We start from the raw sequence: 23,168 nt of genomic DNA on the forward strand, positions 1-23,168 counted from the left end.
GTCTCCTGCTCCATTCTGATCACATTTTAATTCAGACAGAAACCTTTCCCCAACTTTAAGAGAGCACGCCATCCTGTTATGGTTGAGGCGGGTCGGACTATAATGTGCACCTTAAATAGAAATGTATAGAGGTTTTCCAAATATAAGGCACACCACATTATAGGGCGCTACGGTAGGGGCTGGAGTTACACACTACTACTTCTATAATAATAATAATAATAATAATAATAATAATAATAATAATTTATGATAATAATAATTTATGAAAATAACATAATAATAATATAAATAATAATACATTACATCTTAAGCACCTTTTCAAAGCTCTCAAGGACACTTTACAGTCACAGAAAGCATAGTTACTATAATAAATAAAATACAATCATAAATAGAATGCAATAAATAAAATACAATTACAAATCGAAACAAGAGAGAGAGCTACACAGAAAATGCCATTTTAAATCATTAGGTTTTGAGATGGGACTTGACCTTCATGACCTTCTACCTTCATAGGGTACAATTTGTTCATTAATTGACAACCGCTGTGATTTGGGTAATTCTTGAAACTTCTGTTGCAGGTCATTTATTATTGGCCTTACTTTGTGCAAGGGATCATAATTTGGGCTTCCTCGAGTTCCTTGTTTTGTGTTGTCTGCTACATGCAAGTTCCTTTTTATAATTTCTAAGTGATCCCTTGACATACATTCTGCAGCATAATCAGTTAGTGGCGATAGCTTTTGAGCACAATGCATCCGAGTGTTTGGTAATTTTGAGATTGAGAAAAAATATATAAATCCCAGCCACTTCTCAAGCTCTTCTATGGTGAGACACGGGGGCTGATTTATGTCATTTTGCATTGCAGAGAGGTTCGACTGTTCAATAATATCCATAATTTTTTCATCGAAAATGATTTGAAAGTATTTGAACGGTGATGGAAGTTCATCAATGCAACAGTCACGACGACTGTGTCGGATGCCAAAATGTCTTCATCAACATGGTCATCTATTTCATTCACATCAGGATCTGCAAGGATATACATGGGTATTTTAGGGGAAAAAGTATGGACCTCCATTTCAATGATCACATTGAGAATGCAAAGCTATGAGGTACAGCTATTAGTGGAAAACCACCATTCACTTACAATTATTCGCATCGCGGAGCAAGTCAGGATCAACAATGTCGTCATGAAAATAGTCAGCATGTCACATGTTCCGAGTTCGAGACGCTCCTTATTTGTAATAAAATAAATAATATAATAAACAAGTTACCGTTACTTTATACATTTCAGTATCAAGGTAAACCTGTTCTGAATAGCTCATAAAATAGTTACAACATATACGTGATATTTTATCCATGTTGAAAAATAGAAGTCGCTTTGAAGATGGAGGAGAGCACGTTGTGTTGCATATCAAGGAGATTATGTCATTGACGCTGTAAATGTATAGCTGCACATAACCTGTTTGAAAGGGACATGTAACTTGTGCCGCATCAGTTCCAATCGGCATTTCAACTGCTACCTTTCATTTTCTCTATCTATAAGCATTTATCTTTAGTGTACCGAATTTGGCACAATCATCTGCAAAGGGTTAAATACATGTAGATAACCCCCCGCACCCTGCTTCAGCCAAAACTAATCTGGTTACATAGTATAACTGTCCAAAAATATAAAGGAAACACTTGGAGTTACATTTTGCTCTTTAAGAGTCCTGATTTATAAATCTTTATTTTCTTTCTTGACTTGTTCAGATCCGCTACATCTCCCAGACCCAAGGCCTACCTCCGGACCTCCTGCTTAATAAGGGCACCAAGACATCCCGTTTCTTCTGTAAAGAGTCAGAATCTCCTTACCCCTCCTGGAGACTTAAGGTACATGCACATGAATCAAAATATACATAATCCATCTTGTTTCTTTTTTTCGGACAGTGCAGAAGTACACTGAAAATTGTTTCACCAGAATCATTCTCACCCCATTGCTGTCTCAGCCCCCAGAACTCAACCCCAACGAAAACCTGTTTAATGAGCTAAAGAGGGGAGTGCAAAGGAAGGAAGAAACACCCACATATAGGCCGCATATTTAACAAGGTCAAGAAAAGGAACACACGTTTTGACAGAAAGGATATTTGTTACAATACGGACAAAAATATGGGTATATTGAAATACAGTAAAGTCTTGTTATAACGATATCGTTTATATTGATAATACTGCTTATTAAGACACTATTTTCATTTCCCGTGCACATTTCTATTGCTCTTTTTATGTATAATTAGTTCTGTTTAGTACGATTCGTTGTTTTTACGATAATCCGGTTACTACGGTGCTCTTTTTCATCTCCCGTCGGCCATTTTGCTATGTTTATATCGATACACGCCATCGGTCGCGCCATCGGCCTCGCCATTGGTCGACTTGGTCACGTGAGTTTGTTACGTGACCAGCTACCGTGTAGCAGAGCCATTTCCATTTTCAGACGCTCGCTCGTGTGTAGCAGACGAGATTGAAGTATTTGTGTTAAAAGGTAAAAATGGGAAGCAGAAGAAGATTGATGTATACTTTTAAATTGCATATATAATACAGTAAGATGTAAGCGTTGCAGTTTCCCTGTTGTGTTATGTACATGCCCACTGTACTGTATATGAATGCAATCGTTTTTTGCAACAATGTTTCTTGTTTTGTCTGCTGAAGCGTGATTTTGAAAATTACCATGCATTCCATACTGTGTATTAAAGGACAACCGATGTCACTTTTTATTCAAATGCAAAACAACAATAAAAATGACGTCACGCCAAGACTTCAAGCAAGTCTTGCATTGCTTGTGAATCCAAACAATGGCTTCGGATTCGGATAATATGCTTCCTTGTTACACATCCAGTTATGAATATGATTCAAATACACTGTGGAGGAAAGCACTGAAGAGGAAAGCATACATGTTGGCAATCGATTAAAGAATTATATGTGCCATTTTGAGGCAACATTCGGGGAACATCTCTCACCCAAAAAAAAAGAGGCACAAAATGGCGAGCTCATGGCCAGCTCCGTTTCTTATATGGCGCTTGGATGCCCTCTTTTGGCGGCTTTTGTTAATGCAGTTCGGCGCAGGACAAATATATCGACAGTACGGTTATATCGACATTTTTTCTAACTCCCGAGAATATCGAGACTTTACTGTATGCGAGTTCATTCACCTGAATTGACTGATTCAACTTAATAGAGCTGACACAGTGTCGACAATCAGAATTGCAGGCCACCATGCATTTCTTGTTTGTTTAATGGCATGGCTCAACCTGAAAACATAAAAGGAAATATAAAATCTCGTACGTGGTCCAGCGGTTAGCGCATCCACCTCCAAGTGCAGAGGTCTTGGGTTCAATCCCACCCCCATCTCCTTGTGTAGAGTTTGCATGTTGTTCTCAGGCTTGTGTGGGTTTTCTCTCAGTCCTACGGTTTCCTCCCATGTTGCAAAAACATGTACGGCAGGCTGATTGAGCACACTAAATTGTCTGATTCGCTGTGGCGACCCCTTGAAGGGAAAAGCCGAAAGGAAAAGAAGAAATTGTAGTTGTGAGTGTTTCAGTCAATTACTCATATAGAAATTTGCAATTCTAATTGAGCCTCGAGATGGCAGCACTTAGCACACGCAGGTAACTGCGTTACTGCCCAATGTATTAATTCTACATGTGGGCCAGACTTTATTGATTTTATAACGGAAACTGCGGGATGGATGAAAATGGACCATGGGCAGCATTTGGCCCCTGGGCTGAACTTTGGACATGTCTGATGTATTGTGTCTCTACATTTTGTAAAAAAAGGTCTGCAAAATATTTTTGGGATCACCCTGTATATTTTAATATCAGGAAAACCCCCACCCTATGACTGACGATTTGATATCTATTCATTTTCAATTTTTTTTTGTTCGTTTTAAATTTTCTGTGTGTTTTTTTTCTCCTGCAGACAACAGAAGAGCATGAGAAAGAGACAGGACTGAAATCCAAAGAAGCCCGAAAATATATCTTCAGCTGTCTGGATGACATTGCACACGTAAGTTTTCACAGACAGGTCCACATGTATAATAGAATTATGGAGTGGTGGACCGTCAGGGCCTGCAAGGCTTTCTCTGCTGGCCTAAAAATATCTGAATCACAAACTAATGTACATTATACAGTGATACCTCGGCTTAGGAACACTTTAGCTCACGAATGTTTCGCCTCACAAAAAGCTAACAAACTAGTTATTGGCAGACAAACCAAACCACACAGCGCCACGGTGGCTGGCGGACTAGTTTTTGGCGGATATGAACACCAAAACACACGGTCGAACAGCGCCACGGTGGCTGGCGGACTAGTTTTCCACACCCCTTCCTTTAAGTGCAGACCAGACGTGGTTTGTTATCGCGTAGAGTACTTTTGCTATTATGGGACCGAAAAATGTGTCTGAAGGCAGCTGACACGTCGGAACATAGTGGAATGTTTGGGATCCCAAAGCAGGCGACAGAGACGGACTATCCAAGTGGGATGTTTATTCACAAACAAAATAAATAATAAAACTCAGAGAATAGGAAGACAGGGAGTGGTCCGACCTGCCTACTACGCCAAAAAGCAAATGGCACACAGGGGTGCAAAAGTACGCAATCCCAGAAGATGAAATAAATTTACGGGACGTGGGGGAGAACACCTCGGACCGGGTAGACTCGCGCACCGAAGGAAGAGTCCAGGGTACGGTAGAGATGTGAGATAAGTCAATCATCCGGCACTAGCGAGGTGACCGCGACCCGTATAAATGCCCCGTGTAAAGAATTGAGAGCCGGTGGTGGAGGCGGGGGAGGCGCACGTGATAAAAAAATACATACCCCACCACAGGCTAGTGTTAAGGCGAAGGCGACACAAAAGAAAATTATGGTCCAGCAGAAGAAGGAGATCATCGAAAAACACGAACGAGGTGTGCGTTTGTGTGACTTGGCGTCCAAGTACCAGTACACTAAGTCGACCATTGCTACGTGTGGCTAAGGAGGAAGAAGAAGAGGTTGAAAAACTTCTGTTGATTTGGATTAAACAAAAGCAGGTAGCAGGGGACAGTGAGTGAGGGTATTATCACCAAGAAAGCACGGCAACTTCACTCGGATGTCATCAAGAAGCAACTACGTCAACGACCATCACAAAGGTAAATAAAACGACTTTATTTTATACAGTGGGGCCTCGGTTTACGAACACCTTTCCTTACGAACTTTTCGGTTTACGAACGTCAAATTTATGAAAATTAAACCTTGGATTAAGCACTACTTTTCGCGATACACCCCCCCCCCCCACCATGGCTGGCGGAGTGAGTAATCTTCGGCGGAAGAACACCAAAGCACACGACCGAACAGCGCCCCAGCCGGCCTACCTTTCCACACCCCCTTTCTATGAGTGCACACGTCGATCGTCTTCAACGATACTTTTGCTGTTATGGGACCGAAACATACCCCACCACAGGCTCGTGTTCAGCCGAAGAAGACACAAAACAAAATTACAGTCAAGGAGAAGATCATTGAAAAACACGAACGAGGTGTGCGTTTGTAGCGTCACAGGTGCGCACCGCGGCTTTCATGTGAATCTCATCCTGACACATTTCCCACCTTGTGTGTCACTTCCCTGACAGTAACTTTCTACTACCATTCTAGAAATAGAGCCCGGTACCGATATGTTAAGTCTACCATTGCCACCATCCAAACCAACAAAGCTTAAGACAAAGGCATTATTTACTCGATGCTTTCACGTGACTAATGACACCGACCTTGTCACGTGCGAGTTGACAGCTCGGGCGGGGCCGCTGCTCCCGACCTTCACCAGCTGATATCAATCCCCTGATCACCGATACTGGGAAATTTCAACGAGTCGCTGTCACCTCACCAGTGACATGATTACGACGCCTCGCGCCTTCGCCAGTGTCTTGGACTTGCCAGCACAAGAGTTTGCTTCGCCCGAGGTGATTGTTAGCCGCAATCGCGTAAGTTTGTAGGTTTCTGGGATCGGGAGTTTTTTTTTCATCCCGCGTGCCATTTTATTTTGCCTAGCTTGATAGGCAGGACGGATCGCCCCTGCCCGCCTTCTTTTGTCATTCCGCGTCATTCCGAGTCCGTGGAATCATCGGACTCGTGCCTTTTGTTGTAATAAAATCTCTGCCAGCACCTACATCTCTTTCGCCTGATTAGGGATCCAACCTCTTTTATTAACGTTCCGATGAGTCAGCCATCCCTGTCACGTTCGGAACGTGACAGTATCATTGTGTTCCGCTGATAGAAAAGGCTTGGCATGATGTTACCCTTTGATCCTTGAAAGCAGCATGAATGAATTTGTGATGTGCAGGCTTTTATTGAACAGTTCCATCCAGAAAAGACTGTGGCTATGAGAATCATCAACATGATGAATGATAATGTGATGCCTCAGTTTCGTAAGACTTACAAGTCAGAAAGCAACAGGTGTCAATTAAGAGCCATCAACGACAATCGCAAATGTCAATTAAGTGACTTTATTATATAGTGCAGTGTATTTCTGTCTTTACAATACAATAGCACATTTACATCTGTGTAAGCTCTCAGTCGTACAGGAGTGGTCTATCGATGAAAAGGTTTCTTCAGCCGTCATCTGTACTTCTTTGAAGGTGTCGGACGTTTCGCTTCCAAGTAACTTCGTCAGCAAACTAAAGTCTTACTGGTAGTTTAGGCCCTATATATATATATCCCTACTGTCCAGACATGGCGGTGCCAGACTCTGCTGTGATAGGTCCTTGCTCTCAGGTTTGGGGAGCAGAGGACTACTCCCTGCAGCTCTACTGATTGTTACTATTGTTCTGACCAGGCGTCGGCAACCCGCGGCTCCGGAGCCGCATGTGGCTCTTTCACCCCCTGCTGCGGCTCCCTGCGGCTTTAGAAAATAAATAATGAGTATTTAGTTCAATGTATATTATTTTAGTTCGTTCATTTATAAAATGTAATTCTAAATTTGAAGATTATGGTGATTATAAATAATACAAAATAAAACGTATTCCATTTTTTTTTTCGCTCATAATATACGTCACAACCATCGACAGTGGACGTATACCCGTACACAACCGCCAAATTGCGCACGATTTCTTGAACTTTTCAACCCCCAGGTCGGCCAACTATGGATAAATCTAAGAAAAGAAAAGTGTCTGAAGAAAACAGAACGTTTAATGATACGTGGGCAGATTCGGTCGCTTAAAAACAGACATCGCTCACGCCTGACAGACGACAGCTTACAGTCCTGTCATACAGCCCTGACGTGCAGAGGCTGTGCGCTGAGGTGCAGGAGCATGAATCACATTAACCAGGTATATATACATTATATATATATATATATATGAGATGAGAAGGTTTCTTCAGCATCTGTACAAATGTGAAGGTTTCGGACGTTTCGCCTCCTATCCAAGAGGCTTCGTCAGCGAACTAAAGTCTGACTGGTCGTATCGGCCCTATTTATATATCCCTAATGTCCAGACATGGTGGCGCCGGACACAGCTATGATAGGTCCCTACTCTCAAGTTGGGGGGGCAGAGGACCCCTCCCTGTGGCCCCACTGATTGTTCCTACATTCCTGACTAACGACTAGCCTATTACCCCCACTCCCACCGGTATCACCTCATCAGCATAACGACCCTCATCAGCATTACGAAAGTTGCCTAACCTGTTTTGCCTAAGCAGGCTATTGTATGAACGATCCAAATTGAACCTCACTCCACCAGACCGGTTTAATGAAGGATTTTGTTGTTTTATGAGAATCGCTTCTTTTACCCCCCTTTCAAACCATCTATGTTCTTTCGCTAAGATTTTAACCTCATTGTCGTCAAATGAGTGGTTGCTAGCTTTTAGGTGCAAATGTACTGCCGATTGAGGTCCACTTATATTATCCCTGCGATGTTGATAAAGTCTTTTTTTGAGAATTTGTTGAGTCTCCCCAATGTACTGCTCTTTACAATTTTCATTCTTACAATGTATGGAATAAACTACATTACTTTGTTTTTCATTTGGTAGCCCATCTTTTGGATGCACTAATTTTTGCCTTAACGTGTTTATCGGTTTGAAATAAGTAGGAATTTTATGTTGCCAAAGGACTCTTTGTAATTTTTCAGAAACTCCTGCAATGTACGATACTGCTACTCCTCTCCTTTTTGTATCTTGAGAATTATTGGTTTCATTCCCTATTCTTTCTCTCTGACATTTGTTAGTCAGTTAGTGAGTGCCCTCCTGATATATTTTGACTCCTTTTCTCTACCTTCAGTGCTAGTTGGTATTAGTTTAGCCCTATGCTGGAGGGTTCTGATAACTCCTAGTTTGTGTTGTAAAGGGTGGTTAGAGTCAAAAAGTAAGTATTGGTCAGTGTGCGTAGCCTTCCTAAAGACTTGTGTTTTTAGCGCTCTGACCTCTTTTATAATTACTTTACAATCCAAGAAGGCTAGTTGGTTCTCTTGAATGTCCTCACGAGTAAATTTAATGTTGAAGTCTACAGAGTTGAGGTGATGAGGATTGAATTTCTTGTTTCTTAACTATGACAAAAGTATCGTCCACATATCTAAACCAGTGTCTAGGTTTTGTCCCTGGGAAGGATGTGAGGGCCTGTTTCTCCATCTCTTCCATGTAAAGATTAGCCACTATGGGTGAAACTGGTGAGCCCATAGCACAACCATGAATTTGTTTATAAATTTTTTCCCGAAATTGAAAATACGTAGTATTAAGGCAGATTTCTAATAATTGGCAGATGTGATCCGGTTTAAGTTTGGTTCTTTCATGCAGAGAAATATCCGCCAGCAGCCTCGTCCTCACCACTGAGACTGCTGCTGGGGTTGGGACAGATGTAAAGAGAGAAGTCACATCGTATGATGCCAAAGTTTCCTCAGGTTCCAATATGAGGTCTTTGATCCTCTCTACAAACCCTGTGGTGTTCTCTACGTGATATTCTGTGTTACCAACCAACGGAGCTAAAATAGTTTTTAAATATTTGGCTACATTGTATGTAGAGGAGTCAATGCTACAAACAATGGGTCTGAGGGGGAACCCTTCTTTTTGTATTTTTGGCAGGCCATAGATACATGGCGTGGCCTCTCCCGGGTATAATCTATAGGAGGCGAAACGTCCGAAACCTTCACAATTGTACAGATAACGGCTGAAGAAACCTTTTCATCAATAGCACATTTATTATAAATAGAATAAGGTATGATGTGTGTAGTTTTAAGGCTTATTTAGTTGAAAATTTTATTTTATGGACACCTGGGAACAGATTATTCTCATTTTAAAGCAGGGGTCGGGAACCTTTTTGACTAAGAGAGCCATAAAAGTAAAATATTTAGAAATGTTTTTTCAGTGAGAGCCACACGCACGCGCGCACATACAAACGCGCGGCCACTTTTCAACAAAATATCAGAAAGTATTATTTAAAATAACTTTGTGATAGTACTCACCGTTAACATGAATGGTTTTCCGTTCCTCGTGATTGGTAAAAATCCAGGCAAACGATCGGAATGAAATTCAATTTGCCGATCCAGAGGCGAAGTTACTGCTAGCTAGCCTGCACACTGCTCATAAGCTTCCACACTTGCTATCTGCAATCTACTTCTCGCAGAAGTATGTTGATGCTAACGTTAACATGGGGCTTGTTAAAATGTCACTGACATTCGACTGTTTCATCGATGGTATTGTTTCATTGCAAATTAGAATCGGAACATTTTCTCTCATCTAATGCTCCGGTGCATTCACGCTGAAGTGTACTAGTTGGGCTCATTTAAAGGGGCGTTTACCTGTTTCAACATGACGGCCGCTATCATCCAATCAAAATGGTGCTTTCGGCCATTCTAGGTGAGTGTCATCCAATCAAAATTGCGCTTTCCGCCAACTGCAGCCCCAACGGGAAATGAACGGCGAAAAAAACAACAATATGTATTTAGTTTTATCGGCGAGCCATATGCAATCATCAAATGAGCCATATATGGCTCACGAGCCATAGGTTCCCGACCCCTGGGTTAAAGGTTTCTTATGGGAAATACATTTTTGGGCTGCACACTTTTCACCTTACACACTCTGTCTGGGAACCAATTAAGTTCGTAAGCCAAGGCCCCACTGTAGTACATTTATTCATTTAATTCCAATACAATAGCTTATTTAATTACAATACAATAGCTCATTTATTATACATAATATAAGGCAGGGGTCAGGAACCTTTATTGAGAGATGCATAAAAGTAAAATATTTAGTAATGTTTTTCAGTGAAAGCCACGCACATGCCAACACGCTCACGCGGCCACTTTTCAACACAATGTCAGAATATACAGTAAAGTCTCGTTATATCGATATTCTTGTGAGTCAGAAAATATATCGATATGTCCGATCCTTTGCCGTACTGCATGAATGCATGTAATTTAAATAATTACATGCGGCATGTAATTTTCTCATTGGGTTCATGGATTGTGTATCTAGCATGCTTTTGTAGAGCCAATTGATAAAATGTTAATTACTGTACTGTATAAGGTTTTATAACTGAAGATTTAATTAAAAGATTCAAATAACTTCAAGATGGTGCTGCGAGAGTGGCACTTTTACAGCTGCTCCTATATCTTGTTCTTCTACATTCTTTTCCCTTTACCCTGCATAACTTTGCTGCTGTGAATTGGGTATTTCTCTGTTCAGAATCAGAATACCTTTATTCGTCCCACAATGGGGAAATTTGCAGTCCACAGCAGCAATTGAAAAGGGATGGGGTGGGGGTGAAAGGATAGAAAACAAGATATTCTAAGCATAACAAAATAAAGTGTCAACTGTATACTGTGCAGATGTAAATGTGCAAAACCGTTCCATAAGAAAAACTGTACATAGTGCAGAATCAAGAAATGCATTTTGATATATTGCAACAACCCATATTTACAAGTGTCCATTTTTTTCTTCTTTTTTCACATGTGATCATTGAGAATTGTGAAGCCTGACAGCAGTCGGTAGGAACGAGCGGCGGTACCTCTCCTTCTTGCAGCGCGGGTGTAATAGTCTCTGACTAAAGGAGCTACCCAGTGCTGTCAGGGTGGGCAGGAGGGGGTGGGAGGGGCTTTCCATCATAGCTTTTAGTTTAGCTAGCGTCCGTCTGTTGCCCACCTCCTCCAGAGAGTCCAGCGAGCAGCCCACGACAGAACTGGCCCGCTTTACAAGGCGCTCCAGTCTTTTTCTGTTTAGTGTTTTTCTTGTTAGACTAATAGAGATTATTTTATTTTATCCCATCTCATCTTGGCGCCACGAGAGTGGCTGCCTTTACAACAGCTCCTGTATTTTGTTTTTGTACTTCTTTACCTTTCCTCTTCCTTTCATAACTTTGCTGCTGTGGAATGTTAATTTATCCACTGTGAGTATAATAAAGGCTAATCTAATCTATTTATACGCTCTTATATTATCTTACATTAGATAACCTTTATTTGTGTCACAATCCTTACGTGGAGAACATAACTCAAAAATATATTTGTATTCTTGATTATTCATCATCATGGGCATTGGTATGAGGATTTACCACTCAGCCGTATTGCACTGAATTTTTAGTACAGTGATTGTTTTCCGTATTTTTCCTTGAATGTTTCCCTATATTTTTCCTTTCAGGTGAACTTTGTGTTGAGTCCGGACAACAGTGACATAGAGGCAGATAAAACCGACAGGAAAGTGTTTGTCTCCTTGCTGAAGAGCATGCTGCTGATAGATGCAGAGGACAGAACTGTTCCTTGCAATGTCCTCACTCACCCTTTCCTCACCATGACTCATCTTCTGGACCACCCACATAGTAACCAGTAAGCCATTGATAGCGACTCTGAAATAGTGTCATTTGTTCCAAATTTGCACATCATCCTAAAGATATTATTCTATTGTTCCCAATGTACTATTCTTAAAAGCATTGCTCTAATCGAAGTTGATTTAACTAATTCATGATTCAAATTAGCAAAAGGTTGCATCAGAGTGGGAAAAGAGTAGAAACATTGCACATGATGAAGAGATTCGTGGGGAATGTCGAAAAACAAAAATGCAGAATATATCGATGGGCAGTTCAGTCACAAATAAGTAGCAGTCAGAGTTGTTTCAGATTAGTTGTAAATCCCATTAATTTCATTTTTATCCCTGAGGTCATGCAAATCATTGGCATGTGTAACCAAAATGAATAAAATGTAGACAAATTAATCTCATGAGTAGATTTGGGGGAGGGGGTGTTGATGAGAGGCTTCATCTCACTACTACTCTGTTGTTTTCTTCAGTGTGCAGTCATCTTTTCGCATCATGGATATGTGCCATGGCCGTCCAAACAATCCCATTTTTGATGCGTTGAACCAGAACACAGTTCATTTTACAAGACCACATGTTGGTCCCACTTCGACTTCCTCGGGCCTCCCACTGGGTTACAACAATATACCAGTTCCTACTCAGGTATTTTATTTTATTTTTTTTGTAATATGTCTGTTGTCTGTGGCTATCATTTTTTTCGGCTATCGGAGTACGCCCGACCAACACTAGTTGACTGTATTCTCTTTTGCTGGTGGCAATGCAGCCTGTTACGCAATCAGGTCCTTCAATGTTGCATCCTGGGCTTGCTCTAACAACAAGAAATGGTCCGTTTGGATGCAGCGACGCCTTCCCACCCATTCTTCTTTGTCCACCCAACATTCAAGGTATAGACATCCTCAAACTGAAGGACAATGTCATAATTACATCTTATTGTGAACAGAATTGTCATGGTAATTGTTATTCTCTATATGGACTATTGCTCAACTCAGTTAACACCTACAAAATGTATCCCGACATGTGAATAATGCACTGCAACATGATTTTTGAACACCAAAAGTAAAAAAGCAGCAACCTCATGCTGTTTTTCCACACTGCTTTTGTTCAATACAATTCTAAGCAGACCAATGTAAGTTCCAAAAAAGTACGTGGTCTTTTTTTCTTTTCTTTTTTTTACTCCAAGACTATGAATTAGACCAATGTTTCCTGTACACATGAACAAGTGATGCAAATAAAGCAGCACAAATAAATAACTTGAAGAGCACATCACAAGCACATAATTGCATGCTTAGTCAAAAAAGAATGTTTCGATGATTTATCTGACATTTTGTATCAAAAGTGTGGTAGAAACCAAGACGAATAACAATGTATCCTGTTAGTTTCCAATTCTCACATATTGTTTTTGTGCAACTGCAGGCAGACGTCATAGAATACACACACAGTAACAGTAACAAGGGCAATTAAGACACCCACTACTTTGTCATCCTATATTCTGTGTTATTGATCCTTACTGTTTAAAACAAATACAGTATTAACAATTTATCAAGAAAGTGTTGAATTTGATAAAAGGAGAACATTTAGAAATAAAAATGTTATTTACTGTAATTTTTTTTCTCCCTTCTTTGTGCACATTTTAAGGTAACCTTAACCAAACAGTTCGGTACTCAGTTCCCATGGTACCAATGGCAGCTCCTCTTCAGGCCCTCCACGTGAGGCCTAGTGTAATAACACAGGTAAGGCACGAACGATACGGGAACTTCTCTCTTATAAATATCATACATTCAACAGTCAACAATCTGCTGGTGGTGGTTTTTGTTTGCCTGTTTATTTTTTGGAGGGTGCAGGGTGGGGTATAGGGGTGAGTTTCCTACCCAACATCAAGCAGGTCTGTAGTTGCTGCATTATATATCATACATCAGCTGTCTAATGTGATTACTCCTATCTTGCAGTCCGCCTGGTCTAACAGGGGTCAACAGCTCCTGGTGCCAACAGCTTGGCCACAAATGACTGCAGTCGGTGTGCCCCGACTCGCCCTGTCCCACCGCCCACATCTTCCATAAGCAATGACAGCACAATCTGCGCCCCAAGAATCAGCGAGTGGGGGTTAGTTGCAAGTTTCTCTAATGCAGATACAATCAAACGATGCAAATTTTAATTTTCTTATAAAGACAATATTTTTCCTTTAAATGGTGAAATGCCTTCGTTTCGATGATCCCCAGGAAGATAACTGCTGACGCATCCTTACTCATCAACAAATTGTGCAAGGCAGGATTTCCCTCTGTTGTGAACTAGTTGTAGGCTTTGTTGGTCAGATAATCCAGAGTTTTCTGTTAAGTTTTCCATGTGTCCACTGGTAAGAAGGCATTCAGCGTTCTGCCGCAGTGTAAATTATCATCAACTCTGATTTTTTTTTTTTTTTAATTATGGATGATTTATCCAGAATTTCTTTTACAAACAATATTTCAACAATTTGTTTTGGTGTATGAATGGTGGGATACAATGTGATAGTCTCCTTCCATGCATTTCAACTTTTCGGAAATGAAAGGAAAGTAATAAGCAACAGAGAGATTATTATGGGTTGCAACTATTTACTAGTTTGCATTTGGTAAATTCCAGCAGTATATACATGGCTCAAAAATATTATGTCTCCTCTTGGGGTTTCTCCATTTTGGTCTCACGCAGGAAAGTACGTTATAGTACGTTGATGCAACAGCCGCTCCTGACCAATCACATGCCAGCAGTCTCTGCACATCAGCCTCTCAACATTGGCATCGCACATGTTGTTTGGCCCCAATCTGCTCATAAAAGAAACAGGCTGCACCACAACAAGTAAGTGCTTTCTTTCAATTTGTATAGGGCTGGGCAATATGGTAGAACCGTTTCTAGTATGCCACTTATGTCTCACGTCACTTGCTGCCTTTCAGCAAATAATATGCCAACTGCAAATAATAATCATGACAGAGGCAGCTTGATTTGACAATCAGAAGCCTGCATTTGCTCTGGTATTTCCACTTAGCTGCCACCAGGTGGCAATCGGAATGAAAAATAAGGAAGTGATATGAAGGAAGTGTTTTTCACACCATGTGTGATACATAAGGTCTGTTGGCTTTTTTGCGTTTTTTTTTTTTTTCATTTGATACAAATCTGCTCTAAATCTCTTCGAGATTAAGTGAGAATATATAGAATATAGAGAATATATATATATATATATATATATATATATATATATATATATATATATATACACACACACACAGTAGTCTCGTTATATCGATATTCTCGGGAGTTAGAAAAAATGTCGATATAACCATACTGTCGATATATCCGTCCTGCGCCGAGCTGCATTAACAAAAGCCGCCAAAAGAGGGCATCCAAGCGCCATATAAGAAACGGAGCTGGCCATGAGCTCGCCATTTTGTGCCTCTTTTTTTGGGGGGTGAGAGATGTTCCCTGAATGTTGCCTCAAAATGGCACATATAATTCTTTAATCGATTGCAAACATGTATGCGTTCCTCTTCAGTGCTTTCCTCTACAGTGTATTTGAATCATATTCATAACTGGATGTGTAACAAGAAAGCATATTATCCGAATCTGAAGCCATTGTTTGGATTCACAAGCAATGCAAGACTTGCTTGAAGTCTTGGCGTGAAGTCATTTTTATTGGTGTTTTGCATTTGAATAAAAAGTGACATCGGTTGTCCTTTAATACACGGTATGGAATGTATGGTAATTTTCAAAATCACCACGCTTCAGCAGACAAAACAAGAAAGATTGTTGCAAAAAACGATTGCAGATACAGTACAGTGGGCATGTACATAACACAACAGGAAAACTGCAACGCTTACATCTTACTGTATTATGTATGCAATTTAAAAAAGTCATCAATCTTTTTCTGCTTCCCATTTTTACCTTTTAACACAAACACTTCAATCTCGTCTGCTACACACGAGCTCGCGTCTGACAATGGAAATGGCTCTGCTACACGGGAGCTGGTCACGTAACAAACTCGCGTGACGAAGTCGACCAATGGCGAGGCCGATGGCGCGACCGATGGCGTGTATCGATATAAACATAGCAAAATGGCCGGCGGGAGATGAAAAAGAGCACCGTAGTAACCGGATTATCGTAAAAACCACGAATCGTACTAAACTGAACTAATTATACATAAAAGACTAGAAATGTGCACGGGAAATGAAAATAGTGTCGTAATAAGCAGTATTATCAATATAAACGATAAAGATATAACGAGACTTTACTGTATATATATATATATATATATATATATATATATATATATATATATATATATATATATATATATATATATATATATATTACTGTGACATAAATTGGCTTTTTCTCTTCCATATTGCCCAGCAGTTGCTGCTCAGCTGTTCCCTTCAATCACAACTGAAACTTAAGCTATCTTTGCATTCCACCATGTTTTCAAAGGAACCTTTCCCAGCAAGTTAACATCCATATATCCCACTGTCGATCCCCCAAAATGGCCACTGTTGTTGGTCAGGCCACGTTGGGAATGATTCAATCTCAGCCAGAGGCGCCACTGTTGGAAGCCCCGCAGCAGACACATCTAAATTCGGATGAGGACGATGACCATTCAAAAAAAGGGCTGGTCTGTCTCAAAGAGGATGGCCCAAAAAAAGAGTTGCAGCGAGATGTTGCCTTCCACGTGGGTGACACACCAAGCCCGACACCCAGTATCCAGAGTGAAGCTACAGATGGTGAAGAAGTCGAGGAAGACAAAAAGCAGTTGTGCTGTCTAAGAAGGTGGGTATCTTAAAATTGTCATAATGGTGGAGAAAAATACTTATTCCCACAAAGGGCACCACAAGGAATATTTTAACTTTGTATGTGGGATAAAAGGCATTTATTGCTCTTTCCACTTTGGAATTCCTAGCCTATTGACTTGTAAATATCACAATAGACTGGAATTGTGGCTTCAAAAAATGAGAACCGGTTTTGTTCTCTGTGTAGCTGCCAAGAGCAGTGTGTATGTGAGGTATGTAGAAACACCAGTGCAACGATGGAAAGAGTGTGTTCGCTGAGCAGTCCTGACAGCAGTCTCAGCACCAGTTCATTTGCATCCAACTCTCTGCACTCCAGCCCCTCTGCGTCACCCTGCAAAGGAGTCCACAGGTAATTTTCTTTTCATTTATGGTTTGTTGTTGTCCAAATAATTGATCGATTTATTTTCGATGAGCTTCAAAAAACAGCGATTTTGACTCTACCAACTAAGTTTTTCTTCTGTTTCCAGTATGTCTGAAGATGATGATCACGAGAGCGGATGTGAAACTGTTGAGGGGTCACCTGCATCCAATACATCAACGTCCCCGCGTGGCAACAGTCCATATTGTTTCCTTGACAACAGCAACCGCAACAGCCGCCCAACTTTTGGGGCAGTATTAGCACCACTGCCTTCCCCTGCAGTGCAGAGTAGGAGTCCTCGACATCTCAGGACAATGGTGGTTCCACCCATGAGAATCCAAAACAACATCATTCGAGGAACTCGGCAGCATTTCCAGAGACCAGGTTCGATTTGCCTATTCCCTATTTTGGTGTGGTAATTTGGTGGCAATCTGCTTAAAATGTAAATAAACACAATACAAGGTACAATTGTAGAAAATAACACTGTGGAACATTTTAGTGTATGATTTGATAACTTAAATTGACCTGTAACCAATATTTTTTTTCTGTAAAATACCAAAAACCAGAGATGAAAGTCCTTTGAATTTTTCCGGAATTCCGGATTTTTCAAATCAGAATCAGCAGAATCATCTTTATTGTCAAGTATGTAGAACACGCTGCACTAGTATCGTCGTCAAAAAAAACTGCTAAGTAGAGTTAATGGCTTTCATCAAAGTTCCTCTAGAAAGTGGAGGAAAATTTGCTACAATTAATCTGTGTACTACTTGACAATATTGAACGAACCCGTTTTAGTTCATTGTTTTGCTTGTAGGGACACCACTTGAGGGAAACATGCCTCAGCACTCAATAGTCCGCTGAACTCTGCTCTGCGTGCATCAGTGCGAACACGTACGCACGCGCCCATGTTTTGGTTTCAACCAACCAGAGCAGACGCAAACGACGTCACAAATCAAAGTAGCTTTGAACTATGACAACAGCTAAGCAAGCATTTTGCCCACACGCTCTGTCTCTCTCTGTCTATCTGTCTGTCTCTGTCTGTCTCGCTCTCTGGCTCTGTCTGTGTTGTCTTTCTGTATGTCTCTCTCTCTCTCTCTCTCTCTCTCTCTCTCTCTCTCTCTCTCTCTCTCTCTCTCTCTCTCTCTCTCTCTCTCTCTCTCTCTCTCTCTCTCTCTCTCTCTCTCTCTCTCTCTCTCTCTCTCTCTCGCTCTCTCTCTCTGTTTTGGGGGTCTACCCTGCAGGCCAAAAAGAACCACTAGGAGCTTATCGCCCCCTTGTGGTCATAAAAGGTGATCATTGGAGACCGGCAATAGTAGTGGTAGTAGTAATAATGATAATAATGATGATAATGATAATACATTTCATTTATAAGCGCCTTTCAAAACTCTCAAGGACACGACAGTCACAGGATATGTTTTCTGCGGGTGAGCATACTGTCTTACCTCACTTTTAATGTGTCGCATTTGAGACGGATCCAAACATCAGTGTAGCATTCATCAAAATCTAGACAAATTGCAAATATATTTTTTATGTACATGACACTGTCATCGTACTTCAATTGTAGTGGTTTTAAATAAATTTAATTCACTTCTCTTGGAGAGAAGCAAAATGCAGTTCTCCTTGCATTGTAATGACAATTTCAACCTTTCCTCTTATATCCACTTTTTTAACTGATTTATTCTCTCTCCAAGTCTCAGAGTCATGGTCCCGATCCAAAGGGCGCTGCAACGTTACAGGCCAACAGAGCACTCCTTCCTCCATCCCCATCCTCCAATCAAGACCTCTCATGTCGTGGCAGCAAAAACTGCAGCAGCAGCACCAATTGAGCCTTCGACAGGTCTTGTTGTCCTTCTTTGTTTTTACTTTCTAAGTGGCACAGATTACAGTGAACCCTCCATAGTGGTGAAAAATATGCTTGAGACCCAGCTACAATCTGGTGGGAAAGCGCCATATAAAGACCATTAATTGTATTCTCATTTGAAAGTACAGTGAGACCTCAATTTACGAACTTAATTGCTTCCCAGACAGAGTGTGTAAGGTGAAAAGTGTGTATCTCAAAAATAGGAAACCCATAGGAAACCATTAAAATGGGAATAATCCGTTCCCCGGTTTCCATAAAATATACTTTTCAACTAAATAAGCCTTAAAACTACACACAACATACCTTATTCTATGTATAATAAATGTGCTATTGTATTGTAATGAAAGAAATACACTGCATTGTATCATAAAGTCACTTTATTTACATTTGTGATGGTCATTTATGGCTTGATGGAATGGCGTTGGAGGTCGAAGGTCAAAGGGAATTGCTATTTGGAAAGAGAGGCGCATTACATGACGACTGTAATTGAAGAAATAAACTGTGCTGTAAAATAAATTTTTTTTTACCTTTTTGATGGCCGTTGATGGCTTATGGAAGGAGAGTCACCTTCCATAAGGACTGTTGGTAACGTAACCTCTGGTGTTGTTCGGTCGTGTGCTTCCGCCGAAGATCACTCCGCCAGCCATGATGGGTGTGTATTATGAAAATAGTACTTATTATAAGGTTTAATTTTCATAAATTTGACGTTTGTAAGACAAAAAGTTTGTAAGTTGAGGTCTCACTGTACGTACACTAATTTATGAAAGCATAACCAAACATATTGGAACACGCAAGCGTTGCTTCTTGTGCCTTTTATCACCCTCATTGTGAAGAAAGGGGAGCTTTATCACGTTGCTGTCGAGCTGCTCACTCGAGATGCGAAGCTTGCTTAAAACTGCTTGTCGCTCTCCAACGAACTTTACTGTAAAATTGATGCAGAAATCAAAAGACACTCCAACAATTTTGTTAATCATTGAAACATCAAACCAAACTATAATACAAAAAAGTTTGCTATCTTATCACTAAAAAACAATTTGAAATGCCATAGACAGGTGAAATGAAAATAGTGTTAAACAGTTGACGCCCCGCATTTTCCACTCCACTTAACTAGAAAGCACCTGAAAAGACGCACCAGAAATAAATAGATGTTTAACATGCACAAGTCAACAAAAGAGAATTAAACTTTGTATATTTAAGTGTTCAGCCCAACTACACACTACAAAATTTCTCACATCTCTTGACCTTCACTACACGTCTCAACAGTTGAGCTCAACACTGTTGCCAATTTTGTTTACTATATGGTCCTTCAGTCAAGGTACACAACTCTAAATTTTGATTTGTATACAGTCAAAACTCATTGGAAAAAAAGATTTGCAGAACAGCACATACACGGAAGATGAACTCATATGGTTGCATATCGTTGTTGCTGAACTTTCACAAACTGATCATTGTATGTATTGGATGGGTTTCATTGCAGTCATTTCTTGACAGACTTTTACTGATTTGAGGTTTTCTTATAATTAAATTTGTAGTTGTTATTTTTCCTGCTTTAGGTGCAGCCATATGTTTCAAACCGCAGCATCAAAGAATGGAACGGCAACTGTGCGCCACTGCGACCTCACGCCTTTATCCCCCCTTCTGTTCATGCACAAAACTTCCCCCACCTTCCGCACAACAGCCCCAAGCACAAGTTAGGTGGCCCCCCTACACACGCCCTGTTATCTTACCCTCCCGGCGGACCCCTGACCACAGCGCCACACCCGATGTTGACTTCTCATCCTTCTCCTCTACTTCAGCACAGCTACGGCCTCTCCCACGGCCAAGGGGGTGCTATAGTTCACCAGGTGACCATGGGCATCAGCAGCCACTCACAGCATCCTGGCTATCGCAGGCTCCTCCCCTCACCAACAGTCCACCCACATCAGCAGCCTGGCTATGTTCACCACGCCCACCAGTTCAAGGGCGCCTTCCCCCCGCCACTGCCTCCTCCTCACCCATATATGGCTTCACCAGCCACATACACAGGGTTCCCTCTGAGTCGCACCAAACTCGGTCACCATCCTCAGTTCTCATACATATGAGGTGAAAAGTGGGGTTGCAGCAGGAGCAATGGGTCACTCCATGGGTCACAAAGGCCAACAGCAAACGCAGTGAGGTTGCGGCATGGACAAGTAGAGCTTTCAGCACAGCACAAAACAAACCCTTGTAATCATGAGGGGAAAAAATCTTTGGCAAGCCGATAAAATGATTTTTTAATTGTTTTCGCACGACAGGTGAATTCACTGCGTCTAGAATCTGAAGGTTAGTAAATTGGGGAGTGTGTTCAATTGTTGAAGCAACTTGAGAGCTCAGAAAGACTTCTTGTAAAATCATGTCTGCCTGCGGATGAATCATGTAACGCTTTACTGAGAGCACGTGTCCTTTGCACATAACTTCTATCATGTTTTCATCGGTTATTTGCTGTGTGGCTACCTTTCATTTCATCTGTGTTGTGTTGAATATTGTGCGTACCACTCAGATCTGTTGAAGCCATGCTAGGATTGAAGGCTTTCTTTTTTTCTGCTGCTGCCGCAATCTGCCAGTGCCTTAACAACAGTGTCCATGGTGTCACTTCCTTTAGGTGTGTGTGTGTGTGTGTGTGTGTGTGTGTGTGTGTGTGTGTGTGTGTGTGTGTGTGTGTGTGTGTGTGTGTGTATATATATATATATATATATATGCGTGTGCGTGTGCGTGTGTGTGTGTGTGTGTGTGTGTGTGTGTGTGTGTGTGTGTGTGTGTGTGTGTATATATATGCAAGCGCGCATATATATATATATATATATGCGCGCTTGCTGCACTTACCCTTCAGACTCTGAATTTGATGGGCTTTTTGGATGAGAATTCTCTAATATGATGAAATATCGTAACTTCAGTTTCCTTAATTCAGTATGGTTTTATTTACTTGAGCTACAGGCTGCACGTTTAGGGCTTGGACTGAATGTTTTTTTTAAAATGTGTATAGAGTGATGTGATATTTTGATAATCAATTTCTACTCACTATAGTACTTAATTCATCACAGTATTTTCACTGTTTACTGTAACCGCAATTCAATCTAGACAGCCTCTCGGTTGCTGTGTGAGTGCATGTGTGTGTGCATGTGTGTATTGGTTTTTCCGTTTAGTTCAATTTGCATTTTTAGGTGTTTGGGTGTAGTGTGGATCTTAAAAAGAGGAATTATTTTCAAAGTGTCCCAGTGTTTGAAATCTAGTCATTTACAATATCCTTGCTGACCTGTCCGGTGGTAACTATTTTAATGTCCAGGCAGACTCTGTTGAAAGCCGTCAATTTTGTTACATTCCTTCAAGGTGGATTGTGCATAGCCGTGCTATTCTTTTCACATTTTCAATTTTTGTGTTATGTCGTGTTCTGCTGGTCTTTTACGGCAATTCGCACCAAAGACATTGTTCAGCAATCTTTTTGTCTAAGAAACAGTGAATGTTCATCATTCTATCACCTCCAGCTCACTGTTGTAGTTGGACATTTAAATCAATATTTTCAGAGGTCTATTTTACAAATAAGGCTGATGTTTTATTTTCCTGAACTATATCTGGCAAATTGTATTTGGAATGTATAGATATTAAGCTGCTACGTGCTCATTATTTGCCACTTTGTAGCTGTGAATTCAGAGCAGAGGTGGGGAACTCCGTTTCCTCAAGAGCCATGTATTGCCTGTTTGAGATCTGCCTCAACTCCAATACAGTTGATTCCGATCGTTGGGGGGCAAGAAGGGTCAGAATATGGCTCTTGAGCAACGGTAGGTCGCTGCTCCTAATTTAGAGCATTAATTTCATTTAAACCTGCAATTCTCACTCTTTGAGGTTCTGGTTACTAGAAGTGGCTTTTACTTTGACGATAAATGCTATACTACATGCTAGTGCCTCTGTATATCTGCTATAATGTTTCAACATGATTTGTAAACTGCTGTAAAGTTGAGCTTTTTTTCTGGTTTTTGTTCAGTATGTGTGTGCGAGCGTGCCCGGATGTCTTTTTAGCATCAGTATTTCATCTTGAAATGTAGGCTGGGATAAACTCTTTGATTGTTTAGCCAGTGTAGTATTGACTTATTTTTGTTGTAAGTTTTGTGACATGGCTTTTTCCATATTAGGCTGTACTTACAACTCTTTGTACTGTACGACTAGTGCCTTTCTTCAAACTGGCTGATGGTCTCGTTGAGATCAGACAAATCGCAAATGTATGTACTATTTCCTTCTTCGAGGAGACCCCTAACTTGGACATCACCAACCGTTTGAAAACAATATGTACAAAGTATCCTAAGAAAATACAAGGCAGGGAATGTTTATTGCGCTCACCAAGAACACCGC

General features: G+C 40.8%; 1 protein-coding gene across 1 annotated transcript in view; it reads left to right on the forward strand.

Annotated features, from left to right (window-relative positions):
• The window catches only part of hipk3a (homeodomain interacting protein kinase 3a), a 53,633-nt gene extending 32,142 nt beyond the window's left edge, over nucleotides 1-21,491 (forward strand). Inside the window, 14 exon segments of the mRNA XM_088997501.1 lie at nucleotides 1,747-1,866; nucleotides 3,946-4,032; nucleotides 11,615-11,799; nucleotides 12,259-12,427; nucleotides 12,549-12,669; nucleotides 13,421-13,515; nucleotides 13,732-13,801; nucleotides 13,804-13,885; nucleotides 14,465-14,611; nucleotides 16,235-16,570; nucleotides 16,778-16,939; nucleotides 17,058-17,332; nucleotides 18,637-18,782; nucleotides 20,360-21,491. Coding sequence (XP_088853627.1) covers nucleotides 1,747-1,866; nucleotides 3,946-4,032; nucleotides 11,615-11,799; nucleotides 12,259-12,427; nucleotides 12,549-12,669; nucleotides 13,421-13,515; nucleotides 13,732-13,801; nucleotides 13,804-13,885; nucleotides 14,465-14,611; nucleotides 16,235-16,570; nucleotides 16,778-16,939; nucleotides 17,058-17,332; nucleotides 18,637-18,782; nucleotides 20,360-20,887 — 2,523 coding nt within the window. The 3' untranslated portion in view covers nucleotides 20,888-21,491.
• The last annotated feature ends 1,677 nt before the right edge of the window (nucleotides 21,492-23,168 follow it).

Source organism: Hippocampus bargibanti, linkage group LG05, assembly GCF_051943395.1.
Source record: "Hippocampus bargibanti isolate YZ-2025 linkage group LG05, ASM5194339v1, whole genome shotgun sequence".
In the NCBI taxonomy this organism is placed as follows: Eukaryota; Metazoa; Chordata; class Actinopteri; order Syngnathiformes; family Syngnathidae; genus Hippocampus; species Hippocampus bargibanti.